The 19,157-nt window shown below is 30.7% G+C and overlaps 1 protein-coding gene across 3 annotated transcripts; it reads right to left on the bottom strand.

Annotated features, from left to right (window-relative positions):
• Positions 1 to 1,240: 1,240 nt before the first annotated feature.
• LOC132736462 (sortilin-related receptor-like) lies at positions 1,241 to 16,615 on the bottom strand. 3 transcript variants are annotated; one of them, XM_060723603.1, is made up of 5 exons: positions 16,326 to 16,615; positions 12,486 to 12,678; positions 11,855 to 11,997; positions 10,969 to 11,076; positions 1,241 to 1,377 (listed from the first exon to the last, which is right to left on the bottom strand). In XM_060723603.1, the coding sequence occupies exons 1-5, from the start codon at positions 16,372 to 16,374 to the stop codon at positions 1,256 to 1,258; spliced, it is 615 nt and encodes a 204-aa protein (XP_060579586.1). In that variant the 5' UTR covers positions 16,375 to 16,615; the 3' UTR covers positions 1,241 to 1,255. The 3 variants fall into 3 exon arrangements, with proteins under 3 accessions (XP_060579586.1, XP_060579585.1, XP_060579583.1); XM_060723602.1 differs by lacking the exon at positions 1,241 to 1,377 and adding an exon at positions 4,339 to 4,489 and having other exon boundaries at positions 16,326 to 16,610; XM_060723600.1 differs by lacking the exon at positions 1,241 to 1,377 and adding an exon at positions 4,353 to 4,492 and having other exon boundaries at positions 16,326 to 16,614.
• Positions 16,616 to 19,157: the final 2,542 nt, after the last annotated feature.

The raw sequence follows: 19,157 nt of genomic DNA, 5'->3' as shown, positions 1-19,157 counted from the left end.
TGGTTTATGAGGAGATGTCATTTAAAGTAAAAGTTTACGGACGGACGCCGGACGGACGCCGGACGAAAAGCGATCACAAAAGCTCACCCTGTCACTTTGTGACAGGTGAGCTAATAAAAATGTGACAATTTTTAAATAAATTAAAAAATTAAATGGAAATAATTCTGGACAAACAGGAGCTAGAGTAAACATTTTTATCACATATGGCAAAGGTTTTGATAACAAACATGACATGTCTTTGAAGTTCCTAAAGTAAAAAAAAAAAAGTTACAGAAAAAATAAGGACAATTCTAAGTTTAACAAGAAGATAATTTGGAAAATATTGATGCTAGAGTTATGAACCTTGCCATATAATTATTTAAAGATGCTAGAGTTATGAGCCTATTATTTTTTGATATTATAAGGGAATTAATATTTAACGTTTAAAATAAATCCTTTGAAAAAAGAAACGAGATAGCAATTAAAAAATTCATTGGGGAATAATTCTAGAAATATTCATGCTAGAGTTATGAATCTTGTTACACATGATGTGAGTGATAATAAGTAACAAATATTTGAAGTTTGAAACAGATACTTTAAGAAATGACTAAGTTCCTATATATAGTAAACAATAACATTTTATAACATAAATTCAAAGTTTAAGGTAGGATAATTCTGAAAAATATTATTGCTAGAGTTACGAATCTTGTCACACATAATGTAGGTGATAAGGAACATATTATATTTGAAGTTTGAAGTAGATACCTTAAGACATAAGAAATAATAGTTCAAAATAACATTTTTTAAGTTTATGGGGAGATAATTCTTGAAATACTGGTGCTTGAGTTAAAAACCTTCCTTATCACATATGATGTGGTTGATGATAAGGAACATATATTTTGAAGTTGATCCCTTTAAAAATAAAGAAGTAAAAGTAAAAAATAATATTCTTTGAAGAAAGTTGTAAGTTAAAGGGGAGATAAATCTAAATATTGCTTCTAGTGTTATAATTTTTGTCACATAAGATATTGTTGATAATAAGGAACATCTATTTGAAGTTGATAACTTAAGAAATAAAAAAAATTATAGTTTAAATATTTTACTGCACAAAAATTTTGATCTGAAATCAGGACATGGACGCCTGGGTGAGTTGGAAACTCTCCATATACCTTGTATAGTCGAGCTTAAAATGAATAAAACAAATCACTGTATATAAACAATGATATAAGATTGCTTTTAAGACAGACCAGGTATAGACATATGTCATACATATATATTATACATTACCACAGTTAAGTTCATCCGAGGCATCAATACAATCGTTATATCCGTCACAGACATAGCTTCCATCAATACAGTCACCATTATCACAATGATACTGGTTCGCCTTACATTCTCCTGTTGTTATAACACATAAATATCAAAATATGAAATTTAAGATAAAAAACGTCTTCCTAAAAACAACACATTTTATTGATTGCAGAGTTCACATTTGAAAACAAATCAGAAGGATTTTCTTCTTAGCTACCAAGATATAATATTTATATTATAACATATATATATGTAACAAATCTAAGTAACATTTATACATACAATGTTATAAATTACAATGTATTATTACAACATATGTAACATTTATATGTAACAATGTATGTAAAATTTATATGTAACAATGTATGTAACATTCATTTGTTACAATGTGTAACAATTAACAATGTATGTAACATTTATATGTTACAATGTATGTAACATTTATATGTAGCAATGTATGTAACATTTATACGTTACAATGTGTAACAATATATGTAACAATGTATGTAACATTTATACATTACAATGTATGTAACATTATTATGTTACAATGTATGTAACATTTAAACATTACAATGTATGTAACATTTATACATTACAATGTATGTAACATTTATACATTACAATGTATGTAACATTTATATGTTACAATGTATGTAACATTTATACTTTACAATGTACGTAACATTTATGTTACAATGTATGTAACATTTATATGTTGAAATGTATGTAACATTTATAAATAACAATGTATGTCACATTTATACATTACAATGTATTTAATATTTGTATGTTAGAATGTATGTAACATTTATATGTTACAATGTATTTAACATTTGTAACCTCAACAGAAAGTTTATCTCCTCCTTATAATGAAGGTGTCTTGACAGTAAAGCTTACAGTTTGAATGATTTCCATTCAGTTGTTAAAGAGTCTAGAGACTGTTTTTATGCCAATTTTAACCCATGCTTATTTCTCTGTGGTGTGTTCACCTTTCAACTTACCTGGATTGCTAACTAGTTATTACCAATTTTTCTGAAAATGACCAACTACTTAGCTTGCATAATTTTCGAATCAGCTGTTACAATGTGGCCATACCACGTGACTTTTCGGGTACGGAACACGCCGATTTTTCACCCGATTCAGGTATGTTTTTTATTCATAACTTATTTATTACTCAACCGATTTTAATGAGATAAGGCGCAGAGTACCCGTAATTATATCAGTTATCCACGGTATATCAAAATTCTGAAAACCCCTGAATGGTTTTTGGGACATTCGAGTACAGTTTTCTTTTCATAGCCTGTGCTGAGGGGAACAGTACACACTCATTTGGCATAACAGGCGATTTCTAGCAAGTCATATGTTTTTTGACACTATTTCATAGAAAAATACATGTTAAATCTAATATATTTACTCTGTCCAATGTATCGAGTGAATGCAGTGATGTTTAAGCATATTTTCATTAAGTGATGTTGAAATGATACGGAACACACTGTTATTTCAAAAGATACGGTACACACACAATTTCTGTCTTTGAAACAATTCTAAAATAAAATATATAAAAAAATTAATTTGAATTATACTGTGAGTGATTTTTTTCATAGTTATACATTTTATTAATTTAAACGTGAACCCTGGGACCTGTTTTGCAAAGTATCATTATGCCTACAGTTTGATGTTAACAGGATTATTCAAAAAAAAATAAAAGAACATTTTGAGAGTTCGTTGCTCAAAATTCGATTTCATACGATATATAACAGAATAGAAAATACAGAATCCCTAATTTTTAAAGGTGACCACCAAAGGAACATTCCTGTGAAGTTTGGATAAAATTGGCTTAGTGGTTTATGAGGAGATGTCATTTAAAGTAAAAGTTTACGGACGGACGCCGGACGGACGCCGGACGAAAAGCGATCACAAAAGCTCACCCTGTCACTTTGTGACAGGTGAGCTAATAAAAATGTAACAATTTTCAAATAAATTAAAAAATTTAATGGAAATAATTCTGGACAAACAGGAGCTAGAGTAAAAAAATTATCACATATGACAAAGGTTTTGATAACAAACATGTCTTTGAAGTTCCTAAAGTAAAAAAGAAGTTACAGAAAAAATAAGGACAATTCTAAGTTTAACAGGAAGATAATTTGGAAAATATTAATGCTAGGGTTATGAACCTTGCCATATAATTATTTAAAGATGCTAAAGTTATGAGCCTATTATTTTTTGATATTATAAGGGAATTGATATGAAACGTAAATTTAAAGTTTAAAAAAAGAAAAGAAATAGCATTAAAAAAATTCATGGGCGAATAATTCTAGAAATATTCATGCTAGAGTTATGAATCTTGTTACACATGATGTGGGTGATAATAAGTAACAAATATTTGAAGTTTGAAATAGATAACTTAAGAAATGAAGAAGTTATAGTAAACAATAACATTTTATAACATAAATTCAAAGTTTAAGGTAGGATAATTCTGAAAATATTTTTGCTAGAGTTACGAATCTTGTCACACATCATGTAGGTGATAAGGAACATATTATATTTGAAGTAGATACCTTAAGACATAAGAAATAATAGTTCAAAATAACATTTTTTAACAAAAACTAAGTTTATGGGGAGATAATTCTGGAAATACTGGTGCTTGAGTTAATAACCTTGTCACATATGATGTGGTTGATGATAAGGAACATATATTTTGAAGTTGATCCCTTTAAAAATAAAGAAGTAAAAGTAAAAAATAATATTCTTTGAAGAAAGTTGTAAGTTAAAGGGGAGATAAATCTAAATATTGCTTCTAGTGTTATAAACTTTGTCACATAAGATATTGTTGATAATAAGTAACATATATTTGAAGTTGATAACTTAAGAAACAAAAAAGTTTTAGTAAAAATATTTTACTGCACAAAAATTTTGATCGGAAATCAGGACATGGACACCTGGGTGATTTGGAAACTCTCCATATACCTTGTATAGTCGAGATTAAAAAGAATAAAATAAATCAATGTATATAAACAATGATATAAGATTGGTTTTAAGACAGACCAGGTATAGACACATGTCATACATATATATTATACATTACCACAGTTAAGTTCATCCGAGGCATCAATACAGTCATTATATCCGTCACAGACATAGCTTCCATCAATACAGTCACCATTATGACAATGATACTGGTTCGCCTTACATTCTCCTGCTGTTATAACACATAAATATCAAAATATGAAATTTAAACCTAAAAACATAACACATTTCATTGATTTAGTTCACATTTGAAAAAAAAATCAAAATGATTTTCTTCTTAGCTACCAAGATATAATATTTATATTATAACATAATTATATATATGTAACAAATCTAAGTAACATTTATACACACATTTATACAATGTTATAAATTACAATGTATTATTACAACATATGTAACATTTATATGTAACAATGTATGTAACATTTATACGTTACAATGTGTAACAATGTATGTAACATTTATACCTTGCAATGTGTAACAATATATGTAACAATGTATGTAACATTTATATGTTACAATGTATGTAACATATATATGTAGCAATGTATGTAACATTTATACGTTACAATGTGTAACAATATATGTAACAATGTATGTAACATTTATACATTACAATGTATGTAACATTATTATGTTACAATGTATGTAACATTTAAACATTACAATGTATGTAACATTTATACATTACAATGTATGTAACATTTATACATTACAATGTATGTAACATTTATATGTTACAATGTATGTAACATTTATACTTTACAATGTATGTAACATTTATACTTTACAATGTACGTAACATTTATGTTACAATGTATGTAACATTTATATGTTGAAATGTATGTAACATTTATAAATAACAATGTACAGTAAAAACTCTCTAATGAGACCAATGAAGGGACTTTACAAAGCTGGTCTTAATAGCGGGTTGGTCTCATTAATGAGTTTGGTCAAACAGAAAACCAGGCAATATATTAAGGGATACCATGAACTGTACACATGTTTATTTCTGGGCTAACCTATTTCAAATGAGAAGATATAAAGCATACACTATTATTTTTTTTATTTTCATTTATTTTATTTCACTTTTTAACATTATAAAATTTTTAAACTTCTTTAGACGTACAAAATGTATTATGAATGTCTTTAAACACAAACATATTTTTACATTCTTGTTAAAAGAATGACACATCTTACTCAATTAAATCACCATTTTATTACAAAGCACACCGAACAATTAACCTTTAATTATTTTCACAGCTTTCATCGCCGATAACAACTTCAAAAACCTAATCGTATCATGTTTATGTTTGTTTAAAATTATGGAACGAAAGAGATAATAATAACAGCAACACCTCTAAAAAACTTATTGAAAATTTTCTGTTCAATATTTTGTTGTTTTAATCCTCCAGTTATGACATTAAAGGTGTGAAATTAAGAAATTATCGACAATATTATTGATCATTTCCGGATTTGATACAAAGTAACCTTGACCTCTGCCGTAAATTTGATGTCGTTAAATGTCGTAAAACTAGGACAACTGTTGTTTACATCACGTGTCAAAAAGATTGCAGCAATATACATGCATGTCAATATCAAGGTGAGAAAGTGCCCGCGGTCGTATTAATGGGTTTCCAAATGTACAGAATTTACGAATGGGACTGAATTTACTGGTCGCATTACGGAATAACGGGGTGGTCTCAAAATCGGGGTTAGCGACCATTAAAATAAAGAATAAAAAAATCGGGTCTTTAAAAAATCGTTCGTATTAGCGGGTTGGTCTCGAAAACGGGGTGGTCGTAAAGCGGGTTTTTACTGTATGTCACATTTATACATTACAATGTATTTAATATTTGTATGTTAGAATGTATGTAACATTTATATGTTACAATGTATTTTACATTTGTAACCTCAACAGAAAGTTTATCTCCTCCTTATAATGAAGGTGTCTTGACAGTAAAGCTTACAGTTTGAATGATTTCCATTCAGTTGTTAAAGAGTCTAGAGACTGTTTTTATGCCAATTTTAACCCATGCTTATTTCTCTGTGGTGTGTTCACCTTTCAACTTACCTGGATTGCTAACTAGTTATTACCAATTTTTCTGAAAATGACCAACTACTTAGCTTGCATAATTTTCGAATCAGCTGTTACAATGTGGCCATACCACGTGACTTTTCGGGTACGGGGAACACGCCGATTTTTCACCCGATTCAGGTATGTTTTTTTATTCATAACTTATTTATTACTCAACCGATTTTAATGAGATAAGGCGCAGAGTACCCGTAATTATATCAGTTATCCACGGTATATCAAAATTCTGAAAACCCCTGAATGGTTTTTTGAGAACATTCGAGTACAGTTTTCTTTTCATAGCCTGGGCTGAGGGGAACAGTACACACTCATTTTGGCATAAACAGGCGATTTCTAGCAAGTCATATGTTTTTTGACACTATTTCATAGAAAAAATACATGTTAAATCTAATATATTTACTCTGTCCAATGTATCGAGTGAATGCAGTGATGTTTAAGCATATTTTCATTAAGTGATGTTGAAATGATACGGAACACACTGTTATTTCAAAAGATACGGTACACACACAAATTTCTGTCTTTTGAAACAATTCTAAAATAAAATAAATATAAAAAAATTAATTTGAATTATACTGTGAGTGATTTTTTTCATAGTTATACATTTTATTAATCTAAACGTGAACCCTGGGACCTGTTTTGCAAAGTATCATTATGCCTACAGTTTGATGTTAACAGGATTATTCAAAAAAAAATAAAAGAACATTTTGAGAGTTCGTTGCTCAAAATTCGATTTCATACGATATATAACAGAAAAGAAAAATGCAGAATCCCTAAAGAAAGCCCAACACGACAAAATTGAAAATGTTGCAGGCTCGGTTTGATTGAGCCTGTTCATGAACAGGCCTTGTTCCCATATGGGTTCTTCAAATTATCAAATTATTAATTTTGATTGCACGTAAAACTGCGAAATAAATTTGTCCATATGTAGATAATTTAGATACATTAAAGCAGTTAGTTTGGGACCCTGGCAGATGATTCATACCAAATATCATGTGGCCGAAAAAAACTTAAAACTTTCCGTGTTTTAAAAAAACCCACTTACATCAAAACCAGCGTTTTTTCTCCAAATTCGATTATTTAAACAACATCTTGCAAGGACGTACTCCTAACTTCTTGTTTGTTTATATATTCATACTACGTTTAGACAGTCATTTATATATTCGAACAAACAAATGACATGAAATAATAGTCCCAAACTAACTGCTTATGTATCTAAATTATTTACATATGGACAAATTTATTTCGCAGTTTTACGTGCAATCAAAATTAATAATTTGATAATTTGAAGAACCCATATGGGAACAAGGCCTGTTCATGAACAGGCTCAATCAAACCGAGCCTGCAACATTTTCAATTTTGTCGTGTTGGGCTTTCTTTAGGGATTCTGTATTTTTCTATTCTGTTATATATCGTAACGTAGTTTATACAAGGTTACCTTGTTACATATACATGTAAGGATATACATGTTAGGAAATTTGGTAAAATTATGCCTATCTTGGACTTTCATTTCAAGATGCATTTAACACTTGAGTTCATGGATATGTGTGCTTGCGTGTTTGTGTTAAAAAAATTGATATTAATAATACCCATTTTGTCAATCAAATGCTACGGATTTTATTCCCTGCGGTCTGGAGACCGCAGGGTATTGGTACGCGTTTAACTTTTGAGGCATGGAGGAGCATGTGACCTGTTTTCGGGGTTACATGGAGGAAGCATGTGATCTTGTAAACCGTACATGATTGGTTAATTGACCTTTTTCAAAAATCCTAAGCTAAATACCGTTTGCCGGTACGTTACGGATTTACCTGTGGGAAATTAGTCCGAATTACCCCTAATTAAGAACAAAAACTATTACGTGATTTTTCTAATTTTTTATAATCATTTTACCGTTTAAGGTGGAAAAACTTGAATGATGTGTTCGAAAATTATCAATGTTTCTTTAATATCAATCTCAAATTTTACAAACAATAAATTGTTTATACTGAAAATCTACAAAGTTAAAATATTTGTAGTGGCATCTGCCATAATAAATAGAGATATCTGCGTAAACTTGTGTGTTTACTTTATTAATTTTTTTGCTCGGAATTATAATTATTCATAAAACGGTAGGCCTATTTAATCATTTTCTTAAAAAGAAATAATTGTTTTATGTTCGACCTTCTCCGGTCTTTCAACGGACATCAGTTTCCAAAGACTTTGCTTCTTCTATATTGATTGTTTATTCAGTTGTAATTTATATTCTTGATACAAACGTTTATTTATCCCCCCCCCCCAAAAAAAAATGAAAATAGTTAAATGAAATATCTTTATATTATCATTAAAATGTTCACCGCAGGAAACCATTTTACTTGTATACTACATGAAGTAGGTACGAGACCACAAGTGACTTCGATGTTTCGATTTTTAATGTGAGAAAGTTTTCTTACTACCGTACAGAATGTCGGTCGTTTTACTGAGGTGCCCGTTCGTTCCTTTATTTATACCCAAAGGGGCACTTGTAAAACTCGAAAGTCGCCACATGATAATGTCAGTTTTATGAGCCATGAAACCAAACCAAAATTGACCTAATTACATGAATTTATTAAAAGTTATTTTTAAAGCTTCATGCCTTTAAACATTAAAAATTTAAGCAATGGCGACTATATTTTTATTTGTTTTGGGTCGTCAAGACCAAACAAATAATGGTAGCGAAATTTCAGGCTCTGATATGCTTATTTGCAAAATAAGAAAGTAGTCTGAAACCCTGGAAGCGGTAACTTAACTTTATATGTACTCTAACGCTGAAAAAAAAAGGGGGATCACTGTGTTATAATTGTCAAATGACGGGCGCATTAATTTTCAAAGCCCTTCTCGGGAGAAGAAAAAAAGTAGTTTCCCGATTGGTCAAAAGATTTCAAAATATTGTGTAATTCTTTACAGATATACATGTAATATTAAAAAGCTCCAATGATTATTTACATCAGTTGTCAAACGCAATTAATAAGGGTTACAAACCCTAATTTAGAATGATAATGGTTTTCCTCAGGCTGTTATCTTATAACTTCCCCGTGATCGAGGGGTTACACGCTCGTTTAGGAAGAGGTCCTGAGTTCAAATCCAAGTAAAGGCAACTCATGTTTTTTGTTTTTGTTTTTAATTGTTGATGCCAAATAAAAAATGAATTACATATCAGTGTTGCAATAAGTCTTATAGCCAATTTACTACAGTTATGACACTAGAAACAACATTGGTGGCACTATACAAAAACAAATTGGTTTACAATCTCACAGCCTTCACATATCTGACATTCTGAGACCCAAACAAAGTCAGCGCCCTCTGTGATTTGATTTAATTAAACATGACCATGATATTGCAAAATTGTACCTAATGACTTGCTTATTATTAACAAAATATAAATATGTATAAATTGTTATCAAGTAATGATACTTTTCAGCAATTTAGGTCATGACCTTGTTTTATTTTTTCAGGATAAAGCAAAAAGACATACACTTATTTTACTTCACTTAAACTAAAAGAAATAAAAAACCAACAATAAACAACAATAAACACAGCATTATGTAACAACATTTTCTTTCTATAGAGCGCAACTACCTGATTCTGTGAAGATCGAAGTGTTTAACATACCATAGGTGATTTTAAGTAGGACAATTACATGGAGGTTGTAAATGTTAAGCGGGATCTCTTGAAATATAGTGCACAAATAAAAATATAAACATTAAAAGTAAGCATTATGATACACTGCAAAACAGGTCCCTGGGTTCTCGTTTAAATTAATAAAATGTATAACTATGAATAAATCACTCACATTATAATTGCAATTTAATTTTAATATATTTTATATTAGAATCATTACAAAGACAGAAATTGTGTGTGTACCGTATTTTATGAAATAACAGTGTGTTCCGTACCATTTCAACATCACTTTATGAAAATATGCTAAAACATCACTGCATTGACTCGATACATTGGACATAGTAAATATATCAGATTTTACATGTATTTTTCTATGAAATAGTGTCAAAAAACATATGACTTGCTAGAAATTGCTTGTTATGACAAATGAGTGTGTACCGTTCCCCTCGGCCCAGGCTATGAAAAGGAAACTGTACTCGAATGTTCTCAAAAACCATTCAGGGGTTTTCAGAATTTTGATATACCGTGGATAGCAGATATAATTACGGGTACTCTGCGCCTTATCTGATCAAAATCGGTTGAGTAATAAATAAGTTGTGAATAAAAAACATACCTGAATCGGGTGTAAAATCGGCGTGTTCCGTACCCGAAAAGTCACTTGGTATGGCCACATTGTGTTAGAGACAAATGTCCATTAGACTTGATGTCAGAGATCATTTGTCACAAAGAAATTTTGCTTTGCTCTGGGCCCAAAAAAACCAGCAAGTCCTGGATTACAATTCCATGCATTCCCTTTTGAGCTGAACAGCCAGACGGTAGTAGCGAAATAGCCTGGACAAAAGCAGGTAGATATGGAAAACAAAAATGCAAAGTTACAGAGAATTAAATAAGATGGTACATAAGTGAGTGTTGCTTACTACAGTTTTGTTCATCTGTTCCATCCTGACAGTCTACATGGCCATTGCATACATATGTATGTCTAAGACATGTACTGGTATCACACTGATGATCTAAACCCCTACATCCTACAGTAAACAAATAAACAGTCAAGAAGATGCATGTAATATACAGAGTACATAATTTGTAAAAAAATCAAATTTAAACTAAAATTCACTCATTTAATTACCCCAAAGGATGCTTCACGACTGTATTGTTTTTATATTTACGTAATTTCAATGGAAATTCAACAAATTATTGCAATGTATCTATTAGTTGATTGTTGTACACTAAATAAGTATTCAAACTATAATTCTATCACACTTCACACTATTCCTCTATTAAACAAATAGGACAGTCAAGTGCATTATTACATATATATGCACAACATAAAAAACGAATGCTTACAAGTCATATTACATTAGATATGACGTCATTTTATCAAAGGCTTGCAGGAAAATTACTTCTACGCTCAATGTAGTTCAACATATTTTTATCCTTTCTCTTTTAAATTAGCAATAAAGAATTAAGATAGATCGTAATTTGTATTGCATTATAGTATAATAATGCACAATTTATCGTTCAAATGCTTTGTTTGCCTATTGGCCTTTGTGATTATTTTCCTACGCATTGAACTCAAAACCTGCAATGAACTCAAAGTTGATATCTTGAGTGAACTTAATATACTAGAAAATGTCAATGTCTGATCCCCGTATCATTGAAGCTAGGAAGTAAACACACTACTCATACATCTACAGTAGGCATGCACAGCCCTTAAGGCAGATAATTCTTCACCGAATATATCTAGCAAATACATCATATTTAAGAAATCATGACAATTATTTTAAAAACATTTATATTTATTACCATATGTGAGCTCAAATGATTTCTCCACCCAACCTTGGTCTTTCAGCCATCCTTTGCACTTGTAAATTCCAATGTCAGAGTATAACATGTTCCTGATTGTCAGAATATTAACCCTATCAAATGTTGTTCTAACTTGATGCATTCTGTAATATAAACAAGAGCTGTTAGTAAGACTGCGGACTTAACTATTATCAGTGCTTGAAAATAAAACAAGAGCTGTCAGTAGGACTGCTGACTCAACTATTCTCAGTGCTTGAAAATAAAACAAAAGCTGACAGTAGGACTGCTGACACAACTATTCTCAGTGCTTGAAAATAAAACAAGAGCTGTCAGTACTGCTGACTCAACTATTCTCAGTGCTTGAAAATAAAACAAGAGCTGTCAGTAGGACTGCTGACTCAACTATTCTCAGTGCTTGAAAATAAAACAAGAGCTGTCAGTAGGACTGCTGACACAACTATTCTCAGTGCTTGAAAATAAAACAAGAGCACTGAATCAACTACTAGTATTCACAGTGCTTGATAGTAAAACAAGTGCTTGATAGTAAAACAAACAAGAGCTGTCAGAAGGACTGTGGACAGTGCTTGATACAAGTTTTGACAAGTATAAAACTGGTTAATAAGTGACAAACCTTCCACGGAACATTGTGACTGGACGCTTGCTAGGTGTCTTGTACCATTTAAGGGCTGGGGTGGGACCTGGTCCGGAACACAGAGCCTTGCAGTATATCTGATTAATTTGTCCACCTAAACCAATAACATATTCACCATCCTGTAGTTCCAGACCATCTTTCTGTATTGTGAGATCACACTGATTACCACTGCCTGTAACAATTGTTTTAAAATAAATATTCTGTGAAACCATTAAGAATGATTCTCTAACATTTCGTCACCTTAATGCAGTTACAGGTTATCTCCTATTAAATTATATAAGGAGTTAATCCGTTACTAGGTGACAATTTCACATCATAGATCAAGAGGTAGTTTCTAGATGTGTTTAACTTCTGTCTTTAAATCATTTGTTCAAGCATAAAAAACAAGCTATTTTGTATTTTATAGTAAAATATTGCTCCCTTCAAAAAAGAAATAGGTAGGAACAATATTAGAATTTCTTATGTAACATTGTGATTTACCACTCAGTCTGAAAGCTGGTTTTTACTTTCTTTGTGATTTTTAAGTATCACATTGCTCTATTGTTAATCAAGTTAAGAAGTTATACATTTGACCCTAGTTTAATGAACATTCTTTAAATAGTAACAGAGATTCAAAATGACTTTTAAAGGACCACTTTGACTCAGAAATGCTTTAATTATTTCTCAAAATCTTTTATTTTCCTGTTAAATTTTCTATTAAGTTATATGTTGGCCAATTACCTGAACCATCTTCTGATTTTTGCCAATTAGTACAGAATTGATTAAGTATTTTGACTTCCATTCAAAATACTACGTTGTTTATACTTTGCTACTATTATGACAAATTATTTCACATTCAGCGCTACTTTTTTGGGGTCATAAGCATGCAACATACCATTATTCAAAGGTTATAAAATTAATGTTTGCCCTTGATCCAGAATTTTGTTTTGTTTCTGAGGCATTATCGAGGGCTTAGAGCGAAACTAGCCTATCTTTATATAGAAATAGAAGCAGATAGACTAGTTTCGCTCTAAACCCTCGTTATGTGCCTTTAAGGCCTGAACTTTCAACTGTGACCTTGATGTGGCTACATCTTTGTAAAAATTGCAAATAAATAATTGTGACTTATCCAATGTGATGTCAGCAACTCAGTCTGTTTTGACTTTTCTAGAAGTAAATATCCAACAGTTGTAAAATTTTGCCAACTTTAAAGTAGCATTAAATAAATATGTAAAAATATTTTGCCGTCAGCCTAAAAACATTAAGCATTCTACAGTTTCATTAATCTTATTAACAGTATTGTTGAAAATCTCATCTAATATTGTTAATAAATTGCATTTTTTAACGAAAAACCATGAGGTAACACTAAAGTTTGTATACAAATTTTAACATGCAAATGAAGACTATGATCGGCTTGTGTATGCGCTACGTCAGTGTTTAAGTTGCTATATGGACACAGCAAATAAAAGATTTTCTTGTGCATATACACTTTAACCGTTTTAGCTTCACGGTGCACTAGGCCTGGCGTTCAGAAAAAAGGATTCATCTCATCAAATTGATTGAATTTGTATGAACACATCCGTTACAATGTGGAAATATACTGTTAAATTAGGACTGTTACTTATTGTCATGTCTGTTGATTTTATATTGATGTACGGATGATCTAAAGGCGGAGTTTTACATGCAAACAGAAATTGTACTTCCGATTTCGCCACAATGAGGTTGCAGATTTTATGCTTTATATTAAAACTCATTTTGGTTGTCTTGACACCAAAATAAGATCTGGAGTCGATGTGAAACCCAATTTATTAATGACATGTCGCAATTTCTGTTTTTATGAAATTTATTAAATGTAACTTTAATGGACATTTAGCAGAAAGAACACTATGTTTTTCCTTTATATACATATTATATTACATGCATTCAATAATGATATTTGAAAATATCAATTCATCAATATTACATCATAATCCCCTATAATGTGACTGGAATTAACAAGATGGCTCTAGATTAATCACCTGAGACCAATCAAACATGAAATTTAAAGACCTTTTATGTAACAAGTCTTTGTAAACTTAGTCACCCTTAAGACAAGGTCAATTTTTGACCATGGGGGCATTATCTATATAACTTATGTAGCATACATGTGATAGCTAAAATGGGCAAAAACTGGATTTTCAACTGGATTTAGGGGCTCAAAACTGGATTCTTTAATCGAAAAATTACTCGAATTTCAACACAATGGCACATTTGGTAGAACAAACTATATTTCCCTCAAAATGACAAGGGTTTTATTTGATCTAATTTATGTTGTTTTAAAAAACAAAACAAAAGAAAACATAGTGATATAGCCAAACAAATTATGGCTTACATCATTTTAATTTAAGTCAATGAAATTTTCTTTCTAGAACAGTCATATTTCATCAAAAGGTAATAATGTGACATTCCAAAAAGTGCTTGAGAAGACATTTCTTAAAAAATCTTTTGTATTATAAAAGTATACTCGAAAATGTGTATAATAACTTTTTCTGGTCGAAAGACAGTAATTTTGTTCCTTCAGTGAAATAGGTTCACGCAAGAAGTATAAGACCAAATGTAAATTTCTTTTAAACATTTAATGCAAGAAGTTTTCTTTTTTTTAAAACACATTTTTGAAGAATATATACTAAAGATTGTAAATTAATAAATATTACCACCATGCTGCAAAACAGTTTCTGAGGCAAAGATTTAAGTTTTAGGTATATATTAAGCTTTTGTGAATAAAAGAAAAATGAAAAAAAAAATGGAACCAATAATAAATCTATTGTAGAGAGACACCTGTGAAGTTTGGTACCATTCATTGCTTCATCTTGTGACAGACCGAGGTATTGTTTAAAGAAAATGTTGATAACCACAGATGACAAACCAACATGCTATCCTCTGAATCTGTGCTCAGGTGAGCTAAAAACTAAGAATGATATCTTATAGAAAAGTAGGGAAAGGTTCACAGCATTAAAGTACAATTTCTTATAAATTGCAAAGATCCATTATACTTTATAAGTTTATGAAACATTGTGACAGCTACATTTATAACCTAAAATATACCCTATAACAGACTATGTTAATCTTTGACCTCTAAGTGTGACCTTTGAAGTATAAAGGGACCCGGCCATGTTTTGCGCCTGACATATCGTCTTATTATTGTGATAATTTGTGCAAAGTATTTTTAAAATCTGTTGATCAATGAAAAAGTTATGGACTGGACACAAAATATACCCTAAAACAGACAATGTAAATCTTTGACCTCTAAATGTGACATTGACCTTGGAAATAGGGACAAAATCCCTTGATCTATGAAGAAGTTATGGACAGGACACAAAATATACCATATAACAGACTCTGTTAACCTTTGACCTCTAAGTGTGACCTTGACCTTGGAGATAGGGGTGCAGGTGTTGTACATGACATATCGACTTATTATTGTGACTATTTATGTGTGCCAAGTTATTTCAAAACCCCTTGAACTATGAAGAAGTTCTAGATCAGACACAAAATATACCCTACAGCAGACTATGTTAATTTTTGAGAGTAGCACCCGAGAGTCTCCTCCACTAGTAAAGCTGGAAAGTAGCCATATATATAACTAACTGTGTTGGTGTGACCCAACCAAAGAAGAAAAAGTTAGTATAGATCTACTGTCTTGTCATCATATACAGATAATAACCCTGTCAATATAAGAGTAATTTTAAATATTTTGATTTATTGTACCTTTGTCTTGCTACACACATTTTAATCACAATACAATTATTGGAATGTGTAATAAATATAACTTTTGAGAAAACTATATATTAAATAACTTACACGTATGATAGATTCCAAGAAGAATCCCGGCAAAAATTAAACACTTCATGTTGAATTGCAAACTTTTCAATGAATTGTCTGAAATTTTCTGAAATCAGCTTTAAATAACTGTGCCAGTTTACTCTCAATTATACTGATTGTTTAATCTGACCTCAGCCTGTTTAAAATATAACAGAGTGTGGAAACAAAAATAAACAGTCCAGAATGCACTTTGTTCTCTAAGTGGCTTGTTTTCTCAGATACATCACTTTATAACAGGATATAAACAATCTAAGACTGGAGTGACTTACTAAAAAGACAAGGATAAGAACGTAATAAGAGCCACTTAACTCTAAAAATGTTCCCTGGTATAAAAAAACTTGTTTATGAAGTTTACTGACAACTTAATATCTGTTAAACATGGCCATCACATTTTCAGTTTTGTGGTAATGTAATTCTACCTAGTAAAATTATTCGAAATATCCTGTAATGTTAGATATTTACTGTTTCTATAATGATAAAATAAGGGTGAGATTTAATTTTCATTACATGCATATGCAGCTACATTTTCTAAGCATTATATGATAAAATTGGATATTATATTAATTTCATTTTATTTCGCCAATTTATCAACTAACCAAGATATCTAAAACAAAATTTAAGATATCAAGAAGATATCAGATATATTCCATTCAACAGGGAGATATCAAATATCAATAAGATATCATAAAGATATCTAAGAAATATCATGGATTTAGTATAATGAAATTACAAAGATGATATCAAAGATATCCACAGGCATCACAGAGATATCAAGGTGATATCAGTAGAATATAAGCTACCTTGAATGGAAAGCACTGTAAATAGAATAGTTACAGTACAGTACCAGGATATCCTGTTCTCCCAATTACCCCAATTACAACACATGTAATTCCTAGAAAATGTTTATGTGATTCTGGATAATTCCAAGAAAACTTATTTTCACTTTTTCAACTTCACCCCAGTTTCTAAGGTGTTAACAAGCATTTTATGCGAACTAGAAGTAAATAAGCATGCAGTCATGCATTTGATACTGTTTATATTTCTACTATTATCTAAAGCATATGCTTGCTGGGGGGGGGGGGGGGGCTAAAAATAAAATATATCATGCAACTAAAATATATCATGAAATAAACTGAAACTAAATCAGTGCTATTGAGGTTAACAATACTCATGCTACAGACTAAATGTGTATAATTTGAAATTGAAATGTATGAACACTCATATATACAATTACAAAAGCAGGAGAGGGGTTTTTACACAATTATTAACATGCCACGTGACTGCAGGCTGACTTGGATCTATACTGGTGGTGGACTGCAGATTCAAGGTTAATATGTGTTCTGTAAAATAAACATTATAAAGATTTTATCTGACAAATGCTTGAAAGTTACTAAAATTGAAGAACTATAATTGCATATGATAAATAGTTATTGCTGTTAGTTCAACACGCATTTGTACAAAATTTCATTAATTCAAAACAATGAATTATAGAAAACATTTGAACTTGATGAAAAATAAACTTTCCAATCTTTAAACAAGAGCCAATAATTTTTTTTTCAATAAAATATATACTAAAACAAAAAAGAAACTTTCTCCAAGTTTTAATGTAGATATGTTAGTACAGATTTTCAATCCTTTTGATACTCGATTTTTACGTTGAATAAACATATCAGGCTTTTATACGGGGATTAGCTGACTGATTTTGCAAACAAAACGAGTTTTACAAGCTACTACATGTATATAAGTGTGTACATCTAAGTGGTACCCTTGAACAACTGGCACATACTTTGCAAAAGTTTCTTTTTTGGTTCAGTATATTACATGTAGTAAGAAAGTAAAAATATCTTTCATTTTGTCTTATTAAGTAGCATGCCTGGAGATTCATGCTAATTTTCATGAAAATTTTGAAAATGTATTCAAAAGTAAAATATTGTGAAGTGAATAAAGAAAGTAATTTACACATTTTATGAAAAGTAATAATTTACCTAATTTATGTGTGATTAATTACTTAAATTAGATATCACCAGATATCTACTGTATGACACATGCAGTATTCAGGGCTATTTTTCTTTGCATAATTTTGATCTTTTTTTTAGGACACATTTGCAAGTACTGTTTAAAATGCATTTTTCTTAACTTTGACTAACTTGAAATATTTTGTTGCATCTAGAGGCATTCAGCTTTAATAATTAAAGAAAAATGATGACAGGAAATATTAAAGATTTTGATACTGACCTTGAGAAATGTATCTCAAGTGTTTATGAAATAACTGATTAATTACTCAAGTGCAGTGGCTTGTTACATAGGACATAACCTAGAAAAAATACACATATATACTCAACTTTTGCTAAGCACCATATGTTTGAATGCGAATATATTTTAGGATAATTTTATTAACACTGGAAAGGTTTTGATAGATTTGATTTACTGTTTTATCAATTCAGGTGAAGGACAAATTTAACCCTATAGATTGTTTGTTTGTTTCATTTTACGCCTTTTTCCAACAGTATTTCAGTCATATTGGCGGGTAGTTTCCTAACCATCGTTCCTGGAGAGTTACACCAGTACTAAACTACCTTCCACCGCGCTAAACTACCAAAGCATCTCCCGGGGATCGAACCCACGCCAGAGAGGTAACTGGATTAGATAGGCAGGGCATTATATGCCCGAAAGTACTTTAGCTGTAGGTTGATTAATGCTTGAATTATTGAGCAAAAACTGTTTCCAGTTAAAAGGTGAAATACCTTGATCTTTGACCTTGTGACCCCAAAATCAATAGGGGTCTTCTATCCAATATGGACAATCATCCTA

This window comes from Ruditapes philippinarum, unplaced genomic scaffold, assembly GCF_026571515.1.
Source record: "Ruditapes philippinarum isolate M1 unplaced genomic scaffold, ASM2657151v2 ctg7459_1_1_1_1, whole genome shotgun sequence".
Lineage (NCBI taxonomy): Eukaryota > Metazoa > Mollusca > Bivalvia > Venerida > Veneridae > Ruditapes > Ruditapes philippinarum.
The sequence above is the reverse complement of the archived record's forward strand: the minus strand, read 5'-3'. Positions and strand labels throughout refer to the sequence as shown.

Coding starts and splice junctions, on each gene's coding strand:
- LOC132736462 (XM_060723600.1), bottom strand. CDS start 16,374: ATGAAGTGTTTAATTTTTGCCGGGATTCTTCTTGGAATCTATCATACG. Junction 11,998..12,485: donor GTCACAATGTTCCGTGGAAG/GTTTGTCACTTA, acceptor TTTATATTACAG/AATGCATCAAGTTAGAACAA. Junction 4,493..10,968: donor AACAGATGAACAAAACTGTA/GTAAGCAACACT, acceptor GTGTTATAACAG/CAGGAGAATGTAAGGCGAAC.